This window comes from Cupressus sempervirens, chromosome 9 (assembly GCF_028749045.1).
Source record: "Cupressus sempervirens isolate cs-2001-9-10 chromosome 9, ASM2874904v1, whole genome shotgun sequence".
In the NCBI taxonomy this organism is placed as follows: Eukaryota; Viridiplantae; Streptophyta; class Pinopsida; order Cupressales; family Cupressaceae; genus Cupressus; species Cupressus sempervirens.
Window position 1 is genome coordinate 344,774,950 of NC_143126.1, and position 21,707 is coordinate 344,796,656.

General features: G+C 34.2%; 1 protein-coding gene across 1 annotated transcript in view; it reads right to left on the reverse strand.

The window, feature by feature from the left end:
• PDIL5-2 (PDI-like 5-2) overlaps positions 1-21,707 on the reverse strand; it is a 44,527-nt gene that overhangs the window by 19,418 nt on the left and 3,402 nt on the right. Inside the window, exons 2-4 of the mRNA XM_089800066.1 lie at positions 11,516-11,619; positions 10,788-11,158; positions 10,293-10,600 (exon numbers count right to left, since the gene is read on the reverse strand). Of these exons, the coding sequence (XP_089656192.1) occupies positions 10,293-10,600; positions 10,788-11,158; positions 11,516-11,619 (783 nt within the window). The remainder of the gene's footprint in view (positions 1-10,292; positions 10,601-10,787; positions 11,159-11,515; positions 11,620-21,707) is intronic.

Consider the following 21,707-nt stretch of genomic DNA (forward strand, 5'->3'; position numbering starts at 1 on the left):
TTCTATTTCCGACGTAATCTATAAGTGTATCTATTTTATTTATTTGATTAGGGTTTAAAATATTATTAAGTTGTGTCCTTTATAATTATTTTTTAAATTCTATAAATATTTTAATGTTTGGACAAGTGAACTGGATCATTATTGCATTTTAAACTTGATAAACATAGATATTGTGAAATATTTAATTGTTTTTGTATTTCTGTCTAGTTTGTCTCCACATCACAGGAGTTAAAGTGCATCCTAGACTAGTTTAAAATTGTGTTTATATAATTTATCTGTTGTGTCTAAATTGTTAAAATTGTTTATAGTTTAAATACATTGAATTTTATAAAGTTGTACGTGTCAACTTATAATATTGACTCTGATTGTCCATTTTATCAAGCATCGGTCTTTATATTACTCTTGATTCATAATCCATATGCTGGCAACTATTTCATTTCTTTCCATTGAGGAATTAATATATTCATTTGTTGTGTTCATTCTTTACTTAAAACATTCACATTTATTTATTAATTCATAATTTTCAAGTTTAAAGTTTTTCGATAATTCTTGCTGTTAGGAAAACTTCCAATACATTCGCATTCTAATCAATTTGCTATAAGCGTCTTGGATCTAAGTGTTTTGTCCAGGACTAGGTACACTCGTCTTGGTTTTGCAAAGCCAAAAGCGCAAGGGATTTGGATCGCATCAATCAATTCTATCAAGTTGGCCTTAACCCGTTGGATATCCCAACATTGAACAGGCAAGGCTCATAGGATTTCAATCTGTGGTTTTGGGAACCAACACAATGCATATATTAAAAACATGCTACGATGCAAATCGCACCTTTTAGGAGGAATTGCATGTTTTAAAAACTCTTCAAGATGCAAATCGCACCTTTTAGGAGGCACTGCATATTTTAAAATATGCATTTCGCTTGAAAACTCACCTTTTTGGGTGATTGCATATTTTAAGTGAAAGCTCACATTTTGGGTGCAATAGCATATTTAAGTTATTAAATTCACCTTTTTTTATGTCATTGCACATTTCAATTGAGTTTATATGCAATGGCATCAAAAAGGTCCACTTTTGATGTCTTTAACATGCAAAGACATGAAAAAGGTCCACTTTTGATGGATTTATGTTTCTAAGTTGAATTTTATATACAATGGCATGAAAAAGATCTACTTTTGATGGATTTTACATGTAATGACATATAAAATGTCCACTTTTGATGACATTGAGTGATTTAATAAGCACATGTCAATTTAAATTCATTAAAAGATTACTTAAGTGGGACATAAATTATATTTACATATCATATTAATAATATAACATGTAAATATCATTTAAAAAGTAATATTTACTAGAACATTTGATTTAAACACTAAAAATTAAATTGAATTATATAGTTAATATAGTCACTTAAGTGAAAAATCAAAAAGTAAACTCAACTCAAAAATATAACATAAAGTGCACTATAGTTACTTTAAGTGAAAATTTAAATGATAAAGTAACTTTAAAACATAACATACAATGAATTTAAATTATATTTTTCAAAAAGTGAATGTCAAATTAAAAATATAACATGATATTTTAAATTCGTGTTGTTGCATCAAAAAGGCCCAATTTATGGGCACTAAAACGGCCATATCTCTTGATAGACAACTCCAATTACGCTCTAGGTTAGATCAAATCAAAGCGAAAACTGAAAGCCATGACTTGAACAAGACCAAAGGATTAAAAACCAACAAACACACACTAAAAGAAAAGAAAAGAACGATGAAGGCCTCAAGAATCAAGCATAGGCTCGACTGAACGAAAAATGAAAAGGACTTGACGAAAGCCTTCAGTAAAAAGATTTGATATGCTAATTGGAGTTGATTGATTGATCAACATTAAGCAATTGAATAACAAATTCAACTTAGAGAGATGCGAAACTAGTTTGAAAAAGTTCCATACTGTTTCCTCCGTTTTGTGGTAACAAAATGCAAGACAACAAAAATGATAAGTCATAAATAGCGAAGATCCACGTCAGATTAGAAGCAAATATTGGGAGTTTGGAATTAGGACGTTGGGACTTTGTCATCACACTGAGATTTTTCAATAGACACTGTGTGAAAAAGATATATATGCCATGAACATCATTCACGTTAGAATAGACTATGTACTGGAGCGCAATGTTTGAGAGTATGGAGAGTCATGTGAGTTCAACATCCAAAAATAAGCACTAAAAATTTGGAGTGTGAATATCATGATGCGATTAATTTTCAGTGGTCCTATATCAAGAAAATACCATTGGAGTGTTGACAATATGTGGAACGATGAAGAGGGTCGGATGGTTGTTTGCCACACCACAGAGATTTACGAAATCTATCTCTTATGAACCACAGGAAATTCAAAAACCATTTCCTCATGTTGTTGTGTTTGGAAATGCACTCACAGGAGGAGGAAACTTTTCACTGGAATTAGTAAAAGATGCCAATAAATGTTTGAAACAAGGAAGCCCGATAATCTTAAAATAAGTGAACCTGTTGCATCTGGAATTATGGGGATTTCTCATCACCGATTGTCACTTATCTATTCATGTTTCATTTAACGGTTCATATCTAATGAATATTCTTTTGTTTGCAGGAGACTCTTTCTAGAGGAGAAACCCGTGCAAATTTGGATAGTATAGACCGGAACCTATCCATATATTTGAACAAGAACTCTGAAACCGATCTTAATTATTACTGAAGACAAGATGAGATAAAATTGTCAAACCATCGATTTTTTTTGTTAGAGTTACATTAAAAGTTTAAGAGTGTTCAGTTATTTGTTATAGAGAGGTGTGATGCTTGGGAAAGCAACCGACACCTTTTGCTTGTCTATAAATATATGACAAAAATCAAAACAATAGATATACAATTCATATTCGTAAACAAATTTCTAAAAAATATACATACTCAAGTTATACATGCACACTTGATATATTATATTCTTCTATTGGCGAAGATTGAGTGATTAAACAAAGCTCGTGGATTTGAATTACTGGGTAAATTTTGTGCGGTCCTAGATAAATTTGTAGTAGATGGATCAACTGTAAGGAGTATCTTTATTGCAATTTTATTTCTAGCATAATTATTTATTTTAAATTTTGGAGTCGAAATATTATAGTGTTTCGTCCTTTATAGTTATTTTTTAAATTCTATAAATAATTTACATGATAGATAAGTGGACATAGTCAATTATAGCATTTTAAAATCGATCGTCATGGATATTGTGAAATATTTAATAGTTCCTATATCTATGTTTGGTTTGTCTCCCAATCACGGGAGTTAAAATACATTCTAGACTATTTTAAAAATTGTGTCCATGTATTTGATCCGTCGCATCTTGATTATTAAATTATTTATAGTTGATGTGCGTAGAATTTTATAAAGTTGAACTTATAATACTGACTCTATCACGCTTTTAATTTCGGCATTGGTCTTTATGTTATTCATGATTCACAATCCATATGTTGGAAATTATTTCATCTCTTTCCTTTGAAGAATTAATATATTCATTTGTTGCAATAATCCATAATTATTATTTTTTTTTTTAAATGTTTGGATGAACTATTAAATTCATCTATACCATCGGTAAAATTAGTAAGACTACGATTGATCCTAAAAAAACAAAAATGGAAAAGGCAGCATGTCGTTCTAAGAATCTCAACTTTCTTTTTTGATCAGCAGAAGCGGCAGATCAAGGAATTCAATGCATATACAAATAATAATGTATACAAATTATTGCCATGTGTATACAATTTAATTTGAACAAATGAATTTCTTATGAAATAAGATCAAATAAATTCGAGAGTGCGAGTGATCAAGTCAAGTGAGTCAAACACCTTTGCATTTTTACATTCATTTATTATTCTCAATTCGCAATTTTCAAGTTTAAAAGTTTTCTATAATTCTTGCCATTTGGGAAACCTTTGTTGCATTTGCATTCTAACCAATCTGCTATAACTATCTTGGACTTTAGTGATTTGTTCAGGATCAGGTGCACCCGCCTTGGCCTTGCAGAGCCAAAAGCACAAGGTAACTCGGATTACACCATTTAGTTCCATCAAGTTCCAATCTGCGGTTTTCGGAACCAACACAACTAACCTCTTGCATCATTTTCAATGCCAATTTAGTATGCTGACTGTTATGCTCTCTTCAATCATTCTACCCCTTCCAACTGGAAGCCTTGATTCTATGAGCACTATCAATACCTTCTCAACTATGAGAATCCACTCCATGCACTTCATTAGTTGTCTACCCAACACGCAGCCACAACATAACATCTGTATTGGCATGTTGGTTTTCAAAAATGGCAATCATTGTGCCGTGCACAACGAAGATAGTTAAATAATGCATACGCTGAAGACTAATTTTTTGAGCGTCTTTAGAGTAATATTGAACTGCATATCACCGATTCACTCTTCTTGATTCATTTGAAGAGTGGTATTGCTTCTCTAGCTCATTTCATCTGTATGCTAATAGCCAAACATAACAGCCAGTCAAGCCTTAGTCCATGTCCTTAGATCTTATCAACAACAGGAACCTATGGACAATTGCTTGCTGTTGTACCAATAAAAAATGCGAAGTACTAGAACAGAAAATGAATAGCATACCATTTAATGCAGAAAACACACAATATTGTATAGCCAACATAAATTGCAAGTTTTTGAACATATGGTATAATAGTGTAAATCTAACAATCTGTTATAAGAGAAATATGATAATGTATGAGAGCTTGCTTCCCTAAACAGGATCTCCCTGCATGTAGGAGGTCAACCAACAAGTGTGCTAGATAGCCCACAGTTATTCATTGCCTAATCATGGTAAACAAGTCATGCTTAAGTATACCATTCTGTTGGCATGTGTATTTACACAAAATCATTGTGGACTCCTTATATACCTTAATAGATTATTACAATTTTCCAATAATACTATGGTATAAAAATTTGTCAATCACTGGCAGACTGAAACAGGGGCTGAGAAAAATCAAACTATCATCATCGCATCAGACTCCCATCCAAAGTTCCACGTATTACCAAATAATGATGCAGGAACTTGGGGAAACATTCCCTGCTACACCATCTCCCCTGCCAATTTTTTTATTGTTTTGTCTGTAAGAAACCATGCCAAACTGAATATATTTCAGGTTTTAATGAGGGGTGTAAATTACTAATGATTGTGCTATATGAGAAATAATACTTGCATAGTCATGCCAACAAAAATGTGCACTTATGTTCACCAGTGCCACCATCCCCAAATTTAGGCCCTTGGTCCCTCCATCCCCAAGACCCATCCTCCCATCAGGGAACTCCATGAAATCATGTATATATATTATATAATAAACACATATACTATATCAAACTATTACAAGCACGTCAGATTCTCATCCAAGGTCCCATGTAAACTTACAATAATGCATGGGTTTGAACCAGTTTGAACTTTGAACAATATTACATGTAAACTAAAAAGCATCCTTTTGGGGGCTTTTACATGGGGGTTCTACATACACCAATTTAGTGTCTTGGTAGTGGTGAATAGTGTATCTGCAATAGAGATCAGTCTACCTTTACTGAATGTCTGTGTTTCTATTCAGCCTGTGATGGCTCTTCAATTTGAGGTCTGCTCGTGTATAATTACTCTGCAGTGTGTACTTCAGTTGTTTTCACCATTCTTCGATTTCTCTCATCCTCCTCCGAGTCTTGCAGCCTTCTTTATCCCTGTTCGTCTATATCCTTGGCTTTGTTTTATGCACGATGAAATTATATGTCTTTGCATTGTATTCTATTAGTGTTGGCATTTTCTGTTCTTAACATCACAGCATATGTGCTGGTATGATTCGTGTTCACCAGCTCATGGTTATGAATGTTGTTTTCTTACCTTGCTGGAAAGTTATGTGGCTCCTATTGTCTTCATCAGTTATGTCCAGGTTCTTGCTTCATCCGCTGGCATCTATTCATTTATGAAGAGTCGTTTTGCATTAGCAAATGGCTTCTCATTTACTTGGCCAGTGTATCTCTTGTAGGTGGTTGAAGTGCATACTATTCAAGTGACAAAACATTGGATGATTCTCTTCTGTGGATATGGAAAAGACTCAGCGAGCATTATTCATCTTGATCAGTTTATATTGTGTCAGGGATATTCGACTCTGCAGTCTTCTACAGTGACTTTTATATGTTGTGAATAATCATCTGATACAGGGAATTTTTGTAGAAGATTGTAGCTGCGTAGAGATCTCTTTGTCTCTGATTCTGCCACATGTTGAAATAAAAATAATATTATGTCAATAGCTGGAGAATATCTTTACGATCATATTTGAGATAATATTATTTGGAGAGGTGTGTCATGCGAAGAGTCTTGTATTTGAAAATTAAAGAGACCTTCAAGTGTAACATGAAGGGTCTCTCAGTTCTATAAATATATATATATGACATCAAGTGTAAAGCACAGTACTTGAACATTTTATTATCAATAAAGAGATATTTTTCTGATGTGGCTGGGTTTTTCCCTTCGAGGGGAAGAATTTTCTAAGGATAATCTTTGTGTCCTTTGTGCATCTTTATCTTTATCTTTTGGACAAAACATTAACATGATATCAAAACCAAGTTTAGATAACAGCAACTAGAGGAATGTTGAATTTGAGTAATTGCGAGAAAGATCTTCCTTCCTGATCGTGCATTTCAGAAATCTCTGTTTGATTAAAGATTTCCTTTGTTCCTTATTTTGTATTATGGAGTGACAAAGTCTCGCCGAGCTTATCTCTTCCTTCATCTGTTGTGCTATTTTGTCAGGCTGTTTTAGCTTTTCTTATTAATATTTTTTTATGCTTCCTTATGCAGCTTTCCTTCTTTTAGTTGTTACCTCCGAGTAATTTATTCTTGCTCTTGGACCTGATGCTGTTGCAAAACACATGGCATCATGGATTCATCATGAGTGGAATGAATTGCCTTTGTGATCATTGTTAGTTTGCTTTTTTAGCACACTTCTTGCCATGTGCACATATTCTCTCCTATGGTTATGTGGCATCGATGACAGTGTTTGTTATTAATGACATGGCACTCTTCGTATTCTTTTGCAAGATGGCCTTTGTTCTTGGTTCCTTATTTTTATTCATCCTCGTGCATTTAAGCAGGATGTCGGTTACTCTCCAGCCAGCCTGTCATCGGGCTTATTTTCTCCTCTCTTTTGGTAATGACAATCATCTTTTTGGGCTATTGTCGAATCTCCTCATTGCACTCCCATTTTTCGTATCGTGTTTACTTTGAGATGTGATGCGAATAGATATTTTATTATTTTACGGCAGCAGAAGCATATAGAACTGTGATAAGAATCGTTTTGTTCAATCGTACTTATGCAACATTCATTTGATAATCAGTTTTTTTTTTTGGTTAATTGTTTTTCGAGCATTGAATATTAAGCATTTAGACCTTGATGGATTCATGCTTCAAGTGTATGCAGTCTGATTCTGATGTGTATGCATACAATCTGATTTTAGTGCATGCTTGTAACAGATATTTTTCCTTGTGTATTTTGCTAGTATATTTGACTTCATATGATTTTCCTTTTGCTAAAGTCGGCAAGGATTGATAAGTTACATAAAAGCAAGCCCATTAGGTGGAAGATTTGTTTTCATAACAAAATTCAAGATTATATTTAGATTGTGTTTTGAAGAACAATCAGTGTGTATTTTGCATGCATAATGATCTGTATGGTCATATTTTGATATGAGTGAATAACAATCGCAGATAAGATTGTATTTTATTTTGGGTATTATTATTTATATTACACGTGAGTCTAATAGGTCTATTATACCGATTCTCAGTGTCATTAATAATATGTTTTGTATCGTACGTATGCTGACTTGGCATCATGCAAGACCCTATGATTGAACTGGCAGGTTATTCTGCTGTTAATTATTTTGGAAGATGCTCGTTGCAGTTGTTGGTTCTCAGTTTTATGGTTGTCACATGGAAAGACTTAAGTACTCCATCTTAAATTCTTGTTGTATCACTGGGAAGAGTGCATGCTTTAAACATTGATCTCTATTATAATTGATTTTATGAGTTATTAACATCTCTTTGGTTGCAAGGTGCAATAAGATGCAATGAGATGAGGATGTTGCCTTAATAATGCGTATTAAAGGGAGATGCTCAGCTTCAGAGGGAGGTTACATCAGCTATTGTATTTTCTGAGAGAGAATCTCACTCATTCCTATAAATGTTGTTAATGAGTTCTCCTCTGTGAGAGAAGTTCGAGGTGTAATCCCGTGTTAATGACTTCTTCTCTGTGAGAAGTTTGAGGTGCAATCCCTTGTTAATGAGTTCTTCTCTATGAGAGAAGTTCGAGGTGAAATCCCTTGCCCCACCTCTGTGAGTAGGTATGGTGGATCCTCCCTTTGCAATGAGGAATAGTGGAAATCCATTCTTCTCAGCAAGAGTCTGAGGTGAAAGCCCTTGTTCCACCCTTTGAAATGAGGCATGGTGGAAACGCATTCTCCTCAAGGAGAAGTTTGAGGAGAAAACCCCTGTTTCACCCTTTGCAATGAGGCACAATGGAAATGCATTCTTCTCAGGGAAAAGTTTGAGGTGAAAGCCCTTGTTCCACCCTCTGCGATGAGGCATGATGGAAGTCATGTGTGTGACTCCATTACATTTATCTCATGCTACTATGATGAATTATGTTATTTTGAGATAACACGTTTTCTAAGATTCTATGTGATTAGAATATATCATTGACATTTTTTGTTGCAGCTATGTGTGACTGCCATTCTAGAGATTTCTCTCTCACTAAGAGGGATTGTTGAAGATTGCAGCTACAATAGAGATCTCTTTATCTTTGATTTTACCATATGTTGAAATAAAGATAATATTGTGTCAATCTAAGTCATAGGATTCGCCGAATTTCATCCATGTTTGAATGTTAGCCAATTTTTACCCTTTCTAAACTTCATCCGAATTTTATGATATTTAATATAATATTGTTATTTATAATAATATTATATTATTTTAAAATAATATTAAGTTATTTAATTTAATTATTTAGCAATGTCAAACTATTTTTGACAATTTTGTGGATATATTACTCATATTTAAAAATAAATAAATTTATATATGTTAAACTGAATATTGATTTTTTTCCAAATTTTTACCCTTGCCGAGTTTCATCCGAATTTTATGATCGACAAACTTGAATTTGAATTCGAACCTTGTGACTTAGGTGTCAATAGCTGGAGAATATATTTCTATTGTGGCTGGGTTTTTCCCTTCAAATGGAAGGGTTTCCCCAAGATAACTTTTGTGCATCTTTATTCTCCTTTTATTGCTCATCTTCATTTCTAGGCAAAACATTAACAATTTATGCAAGAAACGATTTTGAAATAAGCATAGATGAGACGTGCATTCTATAATTTTTTTGTGTATTGTGATCTTGAGATTTAGATACTGTAATACCCCTGCCAAAACAAGACATATAATTGAAATGTAAATGAATAATTAATAATAAAGAATAATAGAATATAAATAATGATATGATTATAATAATATACACATCATAATATCACACAATATATTACAATAAGAATATTAAAGAATAAAAATGAAGCAAATGATAATTAAATATTATATAAATTAATAAGCGAAATATATAAATTATAGTGTATATAATTATAATAATATTATTATTAATATTAATAAATAAATAATATTATAATAATAATAAATCGTAATATAATAAATTAATTAAATGAAAAGACACCTTTTCTGATAACAAAGCATATAAAGAAACAATAAAAACCAAAAAGATATAGAAGCAAATATAAGAAAACTAGTCTGCAAAAGCTGACGGAAGAAAGGTACAATAGATTAACTAAGGTTCCAGCAGGGGACATTACAGATACTCTGTTTGAATAGATATAATCTTAATCAATATATGATCATTATGCATTAAAGAGATTGATAAGTGCAGAGGTTTTGTAACTTTGCTTTGAGAATCTTAATATAAGTTTTGTCTTTTGATGGGCTGGGTTGTTTCCCTCGTTGATAAGAGTTTTTACCAGGATAATTTCTGGAGTTCTCTGTTTGTCTCAAGTTATTCGTTATCTGTTTTGTTTATTTATATTTCTGGTTCTTTAAAATTAACAGGTAGCAATGACCTTACATAATGCCTTTACCTTTTCGAAATATACAGAAATAAATAGAACAAAATAAGAATCTCAAGTTTGTTAGTTGCCTCAACACACAAAGAACAAAAAAGAAAAAATTAAAACAAAGGAAGCAAACTTACAGACTGATATTCTGAATCTCCATTCCACACAATGATCATTGGTAATTTTGTATTTTTCCCAACGTTGAAGGTATCCACAAATTCTTCCCACTGTGCAAGTCCTACATATGCAAATATCAAATTCCGATTCCCAGATGCGGCAGCTTTTAACATTTTGATAATCTGCAATGATTCATCTTCTTTCTCATCTTTCACAATCGTCAAGGCTATGGACCTTGCATCTTCCTGTAGCAACTTTAGTGTATCATATCTTATAGGGACACACAAAGGCAGCATGCTTTGCTTAATAAACTCGTTCAAAAATCCTCCTGATTAGTGGTTACAGTTCAAATCATGTCAATATAATCCTAAACGGTAAGGGAAAAATTAATCATTCATTAATCAATTATTGATATCATAATCAATTCAAGAAAACATAATATAGCTTATTCTATGAACAAGACAGTTATATAAAAATAAACAAAAAATTAAAAGATCTTATGTGCAAGGTATAACCTTCAAAGGGACCATAGAATATATCTTGCTCTTTGTACTCGGGACGAAGGGCCAACAATGCTGGCCTTTTGTCAAAATCGTATTCCACCATAACTTCATCTGAAAAGTCCTCTGCTACTGCAAACCAAGCTCTTTTCTTGTATTGTTTTGCAAGATCTACTAGTAGTGATTCAGCAATGTCGAAACCAATAAACATGGGAAAGATTTTATTGGATCCTTCAATAAATTCCTGGATTTCATGATTTGATTTAAGGATTGAAACATCAGGTGCAGCAATTTTGTTCAAATAAGGAACAAGCAGTTCTGCCTTTCGTGGACCTGTATAGTCTGTGGGGAACCCTTTGACGAAAAACTTCAGTGTTGGATATGCACTGAACAACAGAATAAAATTCAAGAACGTTAGCTGAAAATATTTGATCAAAATCTGTGTTGTTAACAATAAGAAATTGAAAAATCCCAGAGCCTCACTGAGTTTCCAATCCTGTTTGTGCCTATTTATTCCAAAATACATAAGTTTAAATTGGACAAGAAACTTTCTGAAGTTATTTAAACTAGAGTATACATATAACATGTGTCATAAGCACAGTGAACCAAACATTCGTCTTGCTTGAAAGCAATAACCTTATGATCTTGTAGCTGAAGAAACCCATATTTCAGCGTAATGAACTCTTAAATTCTCTCTACAGATTCATCATCTAAACAGATCAGAAAGGTACCATACTACATACCTCACTTCATATTTCGATGCAATCTTGGTGAACTTATCTGCATTGATTTTAGCAAGCACAATCTGTTTGTCACCATCAGCAAGCACTGGAGCAGCAGAATCTAACTGCAGAAAACTACAATAATTTAAACAATTGACACAAATTTCAGACAATTTATACACTTAAGATATGCTTATATTCGCTCCTCCCAACATATCTTAATTTCTGTTTCAACTGGAATTACATTAAAAAATTAAAATAATCAATCACATGCAACTTATGCAAGATTGCATATGTTTAATTAAATAAAAGGAGGACAAAGCTATAATTATTGCTAATATGAGTTTAATCATTCATTGCTAATCATTACAAGGGTCCACTTAAATCATCACTTATTATTCCTAGGCCTATTAACAAAAATACGCCTATATTAATTTTTGCCTAAATCAAAATCAAAGAATAGATTAGGTGATCAAATGCTTTTCCAACCAAAGGATCTTCTTAAATAAAAGCATCGAATTGGGCTTGAGGATTCATTCTATCTATCAATCTTTATAATAAATTTTCTCTGCAAGTATTGCATTCTGCTTTCAGGATGGGACCCTTGAAAGGTGCATGCTTGGACGCAACCCCGAGCAAACCTTGTGTTTTTTCATTCAGCCATACAATATAGAAGCAGCTGCAGCAAGTATGGAATCAGGCTTCAATCTTATTTGGGAAGAAGTACGTTTGGGCAGCTTCACAAATTCAAGGCATCCATTAGAAGTAAATCAGTCATAAAGAAACCACAGCTTTTTGCAACCACAGTGATTATGGCACATTAAGGCACCATATATAATTGAATCGAAGATCTGCAACTAATTGAGACAATCTTTCTTATCAAGTAATCAAGTCAGTGAATGATAGTTTCAATCTTGGAGAGATCATTTGCAAACTCTAAATGCATAAATTGATTTTCCAATTTCAATAAAGGGTATACTATTATTGATTGTCACTGCATATAGTTTCCATCTGTATTCCTTGAGCTTTTTGATGTAATACATTGAACCCTTATTGCTGTGAGATGAGTTATCTAAGTAATGCATATTACAATAACTTTCACTAAACCCAAGGTAAGAACATTTCACATGAACGCTATTCTCCTCCACCTAACATGTGTTTATTTTCTTCATATATCACTCCATGATTGTTTTAATCAACTACAACATAACTATCTTATGTTCCTTCTTCCAATTTGCATAATGGGAAAATATATTGCATTTTCCATCATCAATGTTCCTCACCTCTACGATTATAGCATCTCATCTATCTACCCTTTATGGCTTTGCTAATGCTATCCTCACCAACTTTCAAATGTCATATTCATTTCCAGCTTCACTACTTTGTACCAACTTAAGCTGTTGAATTCCATGTTTTTTCTAGCACTAAGGGTCCATTTGGCAGCAGGAGTATGAGTGGAATAGGCATGTGTAAACTCTTAAAATTTTGAATTCTTCCCTTGGGTGCACCAAGTCAAAATTGCAAATAGGAATATGTATTCCAATTTTGGCACAAAAATGAGCATTTGCAATTCTACCTAAATAGGTGGAATTGGAATACGTATTCCTATTCTAGATGTGTTTATTTTAGAAAACATAAATTTTTGGGTCTGTGAATTCCTTATCAAATTCTGACTGAACCAAACAAGAATAGGAATATGTATCCCCATTTACAATTCCAACTCCCATATTTATATTCCCACAGCCAAATGGACCCGAGGGCCCGTTTGGTTGCAAGCATAGGAATTGAGAATAGGAATGCATATTGGGAATAGGAATAGCTATTCCAATAACAACTACTTTTTGGAATGGACAGAAGCTCATTTTAGAGGCAAAATGGGAATATGTATTCCTATTCCCTATTCCAATTGACGCACCAAACGGAAAATAGAAAACATATTCCGAATTTCCTATTCCTATTCCAGCAACCAAATGGACCCTAAGTTATTCAAGCATTTATACAATATTTAGTGCCATATGTATTACATTTCCATAGGACATGCCATTTATCGAATATTACTTTCTTATCTTCTTCAACCAAAGGCAATTTCTTCCTTATTTACATCATTCCAACAAATGACACGGATTCTTTTTTCCTTTCACAAATAGCCCTTTGGCTTTCTTTTACTTTCCTCTTCCTCTTATCTGTGCATTATTATCTTTGTATTGCACTCAATTGATCTAACTACCTTCCCATTTCATTAATCTTCAAATCCATCTTTGAACTAGCAATGCTATATTCTCATACCAAATCCAATCCTAACTTAACACTAATCTTTGCATAGCATAAACCATTTTGTTTAGTTCCTTTTTCACTAGCTCAAGTAGTTTGTCCATGAACTATTCTCTACGCTGGTTTTCACTGATTGCAAAAGACGATTTCACCCTTAGCACCCTTGATCTAGTATCAAATTATTTTAACCTTTCTCTTGACTCCAACTTAACTTCCTCCGTTTCCAAGATATTCTATTGGTTCATTCTCAACATACTAGAGTTGATTTAGATATACTCATTTTAATAGCTCATAATTGTCACAACTCCATTTCAAATCAAACTTATAGTATCACTCACAGTCCACTGCAAATTTGTCACAAACAAACTTTTTAACTTTGACAATCGTACCTTTTTTTCTAACCAACTTATTGCGCACTTTTTAACATGCATCAAAATGTCCTTCCATGATATTCCAACAACTAGAATGTCTCCTATCCTTCCACGCTCAATTGCACTATTGAGACTTTTGTTTCTAAATAATCCTACTCTTATACTTTCCTACCACTAATTGACACCACCCAAGCATAACATACAAATACCTAATATACTATGTCTACGGCATCCTCCATAAGCCCCCTAACACTTTATGGTTGTCAAATCAACACTCTAGGTAATTAGCAAAGCACCAACATCTAACACACTATGTTTACCTTGTCCTCCATATGGCCCCGCAACACTTTCTAGTTGTCAACTCAACACTCTCAGCAATTAGCAAAGCCTCATTTGATCACTATCTTCAACTATATCTTCACAACCTTGCTTCCTATTACAAACTTCAATTTGCTGATCCTTACACTCATTGACATTAATAGACAATCAAACTTTTTTCTTTAAGATGGACTTAAGCAACGTTACAAAAAATATTGGTTATATGTGTCAACCCATATATTTAAACCTTAACAAATAAATCAATAAAAGGATTGCTTAGACACATGCCCTTTGACCACCAATAAATACGGACCAAGTTGAAGATTGGCCCAAATTCCTCACAACTGCAATGCCTCATAATCTATATTTAGAATTGCCTCCATATTGCTTCAAAAAATGTAGACAACTATTTGTTATTATTTGCTCTACTATGAAACTTCACCTTTGACATTAACTTAGCTCCATATAGGGTGATGGCAAGATCATCAACATAACAACTACTATCCTAATGTCATCAGTAGTAGTTTCTATCTAGAGATCTCAATCAAAAATACTTCTATATCTTGAATCTTTAAAGTGTCAATCAATTTTTATATACCAAGGTCAAGGAGCCTACTTTTGTACAAAAACTTAACCAACCTACATATCAAATGTTCTTTTCTTGAAACCTGGAACTATTGTTGCTGCCGCACATACATCTCCACTAAATCTTCATTCAATAAGGCACTCTACCATTTGATAGACATTCCATCCAAACTAAGCATAAATAGAGATTACCAATCGCTTCTATATATGATTAATCCCAATGTAGTAGGGACTGCTATATATATATATATATATATATATAGAGAGAGAGAGAGAGAGAGAGAGAGAGAGAGAGAGAGAGAGAGAGTTCTTCCTTTTGAGGATGACGAGATGATGGAAAGATTTATGAAGGCCCTTCATAAGGATATATGGTTTCTATTCTCCAAACTTCAAGGTTCTGTATTCAAATAACCATATGCTGGGATGAATAGGGACTCGATTCCACAAAAAAACAAATGGACAATGGAAATTTCATGAAAAGCACAAATTAAATCTCAAGTAGCTTGCCATTTGTCTGCTATTGCAGATTATAATTCCCCTACTATAGAGAGGAATTGGTCCAACTATGACATCATACACTTGATCAAAAGTAGCGTGGTTACCTCTTTATAAGAAAACAAGCTAGTTATGTATTGCCCTGCCAAGGAACTCTTGGAACAAGGGGTTAACTATGCACTTGATAAAATTGCAAGAGATTACACCACGATTGTGCACTAATGGAAGAGTAACAAACACTTCCAAAGGCTCCAAGACAACTCAATCACATACTAGGAACAGAGAACACATGCCCACGAGACTTCCCTACAAGGATTCAGACAACATCTATGAATCATCAGAGGCTAAGCCGAGAAGAACCCATGGCTCTACAAAGAGGATATTAATCCATCTGACCGAGGTTCCTTTTATGCTCAAAGTAAATGTTCCTAACATGGTTAACCATACATGTTAATAACCAACTATAAGCATATACAATAAAACAAGTAATGATCCTTGAACAACCATGCCCGAGAGAAAGACTTAGCTAGAAGTGAAAGACATGACCAAGTCTCCACATAAGAATCATGCTGAAGAAAACATGTTGATTGTTGAAATTGACTAACTCTGAAATTTCATAAAAAGCCTCAAAATCTAGAATCTTTATTTCAACTCTTGTGAAGCTGAAACCACTCTTAAACATCCTGAAAGTATTACATAAATTGTAACTTAAAATATAAGAAAGAATATGTAGCTTATACTTAAATGTTACATTTTATGTATTGCCCTAGTCACATCCCGAGGAAAAAGGGTATCCAAATCTGCAGTTACATTTTTTGCCAAGCCTCAGGAAGTACTCATTCTTTTGGATGCAACAAAGCAAAATTGATGTAGAAAAGGTCAAATGTGACTATTATGAGGCATATGCAATGCAGAAAAGGTCAAATGCGACATTCTAAGGCAAATGCGATACAAGAAAGGTCAAATGCAATGCAGAAACAGTCATATGTGATGCAGAATCTTTCAAATGCGATGCAAAATCTCTCAAACACGCTAAACTGCTTTACAAATGATGAAATCAAGAGAAGACTAAGCTAAGAGATCAATTTGAGTTATAACAATGGGAAGGCTTGTTGACACCAATGTACAACTAAAATGTGCACTTGCTCCCCACCAAAGAGTATTGGATGAATAAATATCAAGGCAAAAGTCACTTGAGCTCTCAATAGCGAGAAATATAAAGAAACTACTCAACTAGCATAAATAACATAACATCAATATAGATGATCCCCCAAGAACAAAGGTAAAGATATCATGGAGCATTTAATGCTTGTCATCTTTGCATCTAAGGGAAGTTCATCACTTGTACACCAGTCCCAATAGTGGTAAAATGCGATGCCGCCTTACCATGTAGAACCCTCAAGCCCACACCATTGTGCTAGCAAAAATAGTAGTTCAGCGACACAAGAATACACAAGCAACTAATAGCTCTCACCCATGACCATCAAATGCATAACCTCATTAGGAGGTACAAAGGACCAATACAAACATATGGACATAGAATACCAATACACATGGAGAACTGTCGACATGTGGACCAATGCCCAAGCAACACACATGGTACACTAGGGTCACTACTCAGTACTAACAAAGGTTTGATGTGGAGACTCAAGTGTGGGAGTGTCATCACATAGCACATGGTGGCCCATGCGATTTTGAGCAATACTTCTCTTAACAAGAAAGCTTTATTGAACCATACCAACCTCCATGGATGGTAAGGCTATCTATATCATATCAACATCCATAGATGGAAGGGTATTATGACATATCAACATCCTCAAACAATGGCACGATAAGGAAATACCATATAATGTCCTCAAATGAAGGCAAGGTAGTCACATTAAGAACTCAACCAAGCAATACCATAAGACCACTTTGTTCCCCACCCTGCCTTGAAGAGCCACTCCACTCCACGACTCGAACACCAAACAAGCTCATCTGATTACCACAACAAGGTATAAAGCACAAAGCAATACAAGTAAGATGCAAGGCAAGACTCTCAAAGTCATAAGCCCATAAAGAACATGATAAGCTCTATTAGCCTCCATACCAAGAGCATAGGTCATTCAGACCTCCACATAGGATCAAAGCTCAACTACATGTCTAGATGCACTCTCAACACCTACATCCACATGTCATGCAAGCTTCGCTCAAGCATGTAAATTGATCATAACCAAAGGCAATACAAAAGAAAGAAGGCAATAATGAGAGAATAACTCAACTCCCAAAACAATCAAGGCAAGAAATCGAGTAAAAGAAAAACCAGGCCAAATATCAAGTTGCTCAATCGGCCACCTTGCCAAGAACACAAATTCATCAATCATCTCGTTAGAATACGAGGAAGGCCCAAGAACTATCAAAACCAACAAAATATCCAAATTCTGACAAAATCCAGCAAGATACAAAAATCAGCAATTTAACATCAAAGGGCCCAAGTTCGGATAGCCATAATAAATACCCAGAACATCCTCCATCCATTATGATGGTACAAACCTCAAATAGTCATGGGATACTACAAAATTTAACTTCTCAATCATGCCAAACACGACGACATTGTTTTCATCGCTGTCTTAGTACTCATAGTCCACAATTTCTTTTTTATTTTCAAATGGTGACCATGTAGATGCTTTATCATCCCTGCTGCTATCTGCTTATTGGGTGTTTACACTATGGATTCTTGTATTGTTGTGCAATCAATTCATCTCAACTTTGACTAATCTCATTCATCTCTGCACTTTCGACATTCTACTAATTCTGTAATATCTGGATCTCAGAGCACATCTCAAAAATCGTGGTAAAATTGCACGGGGAGAACTACTGTGCATTGTGACCATCACCTTGGATGAATATAGAAAACACATTGAGGAGAACCATGCCTTAGAGAGGGGATTTCAAACTGTACAAGTTCAATAGCTGACCGTGGATGATGCAATACAAATATTGAAAGGTCTACGGGAACAATATGAGATCTTTCACAAGCTTCGTTACACTGATGAGTCCCTGAAATCTGCTGCCAAGTTATCACATGAATACATCACTGATTATTTCCTCCTTCAAAAAGCAATTGATCTAATTCATGAGGCTGGTTCTTGTGTGCATCTTCGCTATTCACAATTTCCTGAAGAAGCAAAAGAGCTTGAGAGAGAAGTGAGGCAGATTATGAAAGAGAAGAATGAAGTTGTTTGAGGCCAAGATTTTGTAAAGGCTGGAGAGCTAAATGATTGTGAAATGGAGTTGGAAGGCACAAATCACAGCCATATCACATAAAGAGTAAGAGAAATTAAAGTATCATGTTCCATTTTAATCGGGGATGGAGGATTTGAGGTTTATTCATTGGGATCGAGCATGTCATCACAGTTCGCATCTACAGGCTGCAGGGCCATAAACACTGTTATGAGAACAAGAACTGGGCCTCTGTAATGATTATGAGTTTAAAAGGTGGCCTTGATAAAGATGGTACTGTGCATGGTGCAAGTTTGGAATGAATCTGCTCATTATATGGGATGTTGATATTTGACCGGAGAAATTGAAATATGATTCAATTACTTATCTCCTTTCAATACCTTAAATCATCACTGCCAAGATCGATAAATTAATTATCAATAGAATAGAATATTAAATTATCATAGTATTTGGCTAACAAAGCCGATTAGTTTCTATTTTGAAGGGGTGCGATGGTTTAAAGAGTCTCTTGCATCTCTTCATCCACTTATAAATAAGAGATATCTTATCGAAAGGAGAAGACAATGAGAAATAAGGAAAAAAAGATGAAAAAAATAAATTGAGAAGAAATAAGGATAGAATGTTTTTGTAGTTTCGGTAGACTGAATATTGTAAATGAAGCACAGATTATTTGTACTCATTTTTTACATTTAATGCACGAGCCCTGTTTTCTTATTCATCTTGAAAACTGAAGTTCAAGTGTTTTGTTCAAATTTATCCCTTGTGATATTTGATTTTAAAATCAATTACTATTAACGATGAAGAAGTTAATTTCAATACATTGATTATCAAAATTTGCATAAGAAACATTGTCTATGTGAATTTTGTTTAGTTGGTTTTCCTAAAGAAATTAATTTTTTTTTTTTTTTTTTTTTTATTTTTAAAATGCGCTTGGTAAACTTTTTAACGTGACCGGTAGCGCTGGCGCGACACGCCCACCGGTACCACCAACGCTTTGACCTGGAGCTATGAACCATTGAGGCCACAAACGGGGGACCTCATCCCCATGAGATTTGAACCTGGATGGCAAGGATAACAACGCAACAACTTAACCATCACAACATGCCACTATTGGCAAAAGGGTTTGTGGTAAACCTAGTGTGACTCGAACCGGAGTTGATGCATAGCACCGGGATCATTAGCCTAACACTACGCCTCACGACTCGCCTTCACACCAACTCGGCTACTCACTCACCCTTTAAAGAAATTAAATTCAATTAGACAAAGGTTTGTGTTTTCAATGGAAGCTTCAGTCTATAAAGTAGCGGATGGCATAAGCATTGTCTCTCAGGGTTGTATATAAGGGTCTAGAGAAAGTTTGACTCTTTGTCCAAGGCTAAACAAGGGACTGGTCTGCAGTTTATTTTATGAAAGTGGGTTGATGTGTGAGGTCTTGAAGTTCAATATTCTGCCATATCCATAATTCATAAACATTATTCATTTGAATCATTTCATTTGAATAATATTCATTTCACAAGTAAATATCTAAAAGCAATCATATAACTTTCCTTTTGATTGAGTTTAAGAATTTTGCCAACTTAAGAACTCACAAAGTTTAAATTTGCTATAGAAAAGCTTTAGACCAAGGGATCGGGGTTTAAGGTAAAGATCTACCTGCCTAGGTTTAGCGAAGCCTAAAGTGCGGGGGAATTGAATCAGGAAATTATTCCCGTTGATTGGCCAAAACAGATTGAGTAATCCTATTAGAGAATTGGCAAAGCTCTTGGATTTCCAATTTGTGGTTTTGGGAACCAACAGACACAAATCTGGGTGGCACAAAAAATGGTGCACCTTAAAAATGACCAATATTCAAACTTCAAATAAAGCTGCAAAATTAAAACCCATTGATTGAAATCCACCAACAACACAAATCTACAATAAAATCTCTTCTAGGTATGCATGGAAATTGGGCAACATAACAACTCTAAAACCCCAAATTCTCAAACTACAAACATGAAATGCTCATGGGAAACTAAATAGGAAACGAAATGCAATGAAATGGTGGGGGATGCTAATTCTCAACCCGCAAATCTATGACAATTTACTACATTTGAAAAGAGGACTTGAATCAAAAGATAAAGAAAGCCCTACCTCACACCAAGAGAGAAAAATCAAAATAAAGAGGAAAAAAAAACTCGACCAAATTGGATGAGATCTTTGGCAAAGCAACAAAATCACGACACGAATCCAACGACACTCCACGCACAGATCTGATGAGTGAATCAAACAAAACAAGCAAAAGACTAAATCTCTTAGATTGAAATTGGAGCAAAATCCCAATTTCTCCAAAACATGGAGTGTGTAAATGAACTTTTTCCCACAATATAAAGTCACTTTTCTAAAATGACTTTTAAAATTAGTCACTTAAATCATTGAGTAATCTTTTGACTTCACTGTAAAAATCAGATAAATAAATTCCAATAAAATGGAATTCAAATACGACAAATTAGTCGGTGAATAAAATATTAAATTTCCCCAAACATTATAAAATCAGCATTTAATTCTAAACTCATTTGTGACAGCTATAGGAACTCTAAATGCACAGACATATCACTAGTCTATCACAAATGTCTTATGAAGTCCAGATTCACCAACATGTACCGAAGGGAATAATATAATTTTTAAGGATATGTTGTCCATACAAGGATGACATTGGCTCAAATACGAAAGGTTGATTTTACTATCTCCTAAGCCACTGTCGGAACTATAGACGCACACAAATCCTGCAGCTCAGGCAGAATGCGTCTGGTACCCATTCACTGAAACATACAAACATCAGGTGTAGTTGCTCAGAAAATAAATAGCTGAAGCACATAAACATGCATGATAACAAACAGCAAAAGAGAGCAATTCATCATGTGGATTGCATGAATGAGTGACTATAACTGTTGACCTCACTTGCATCTTTAGCA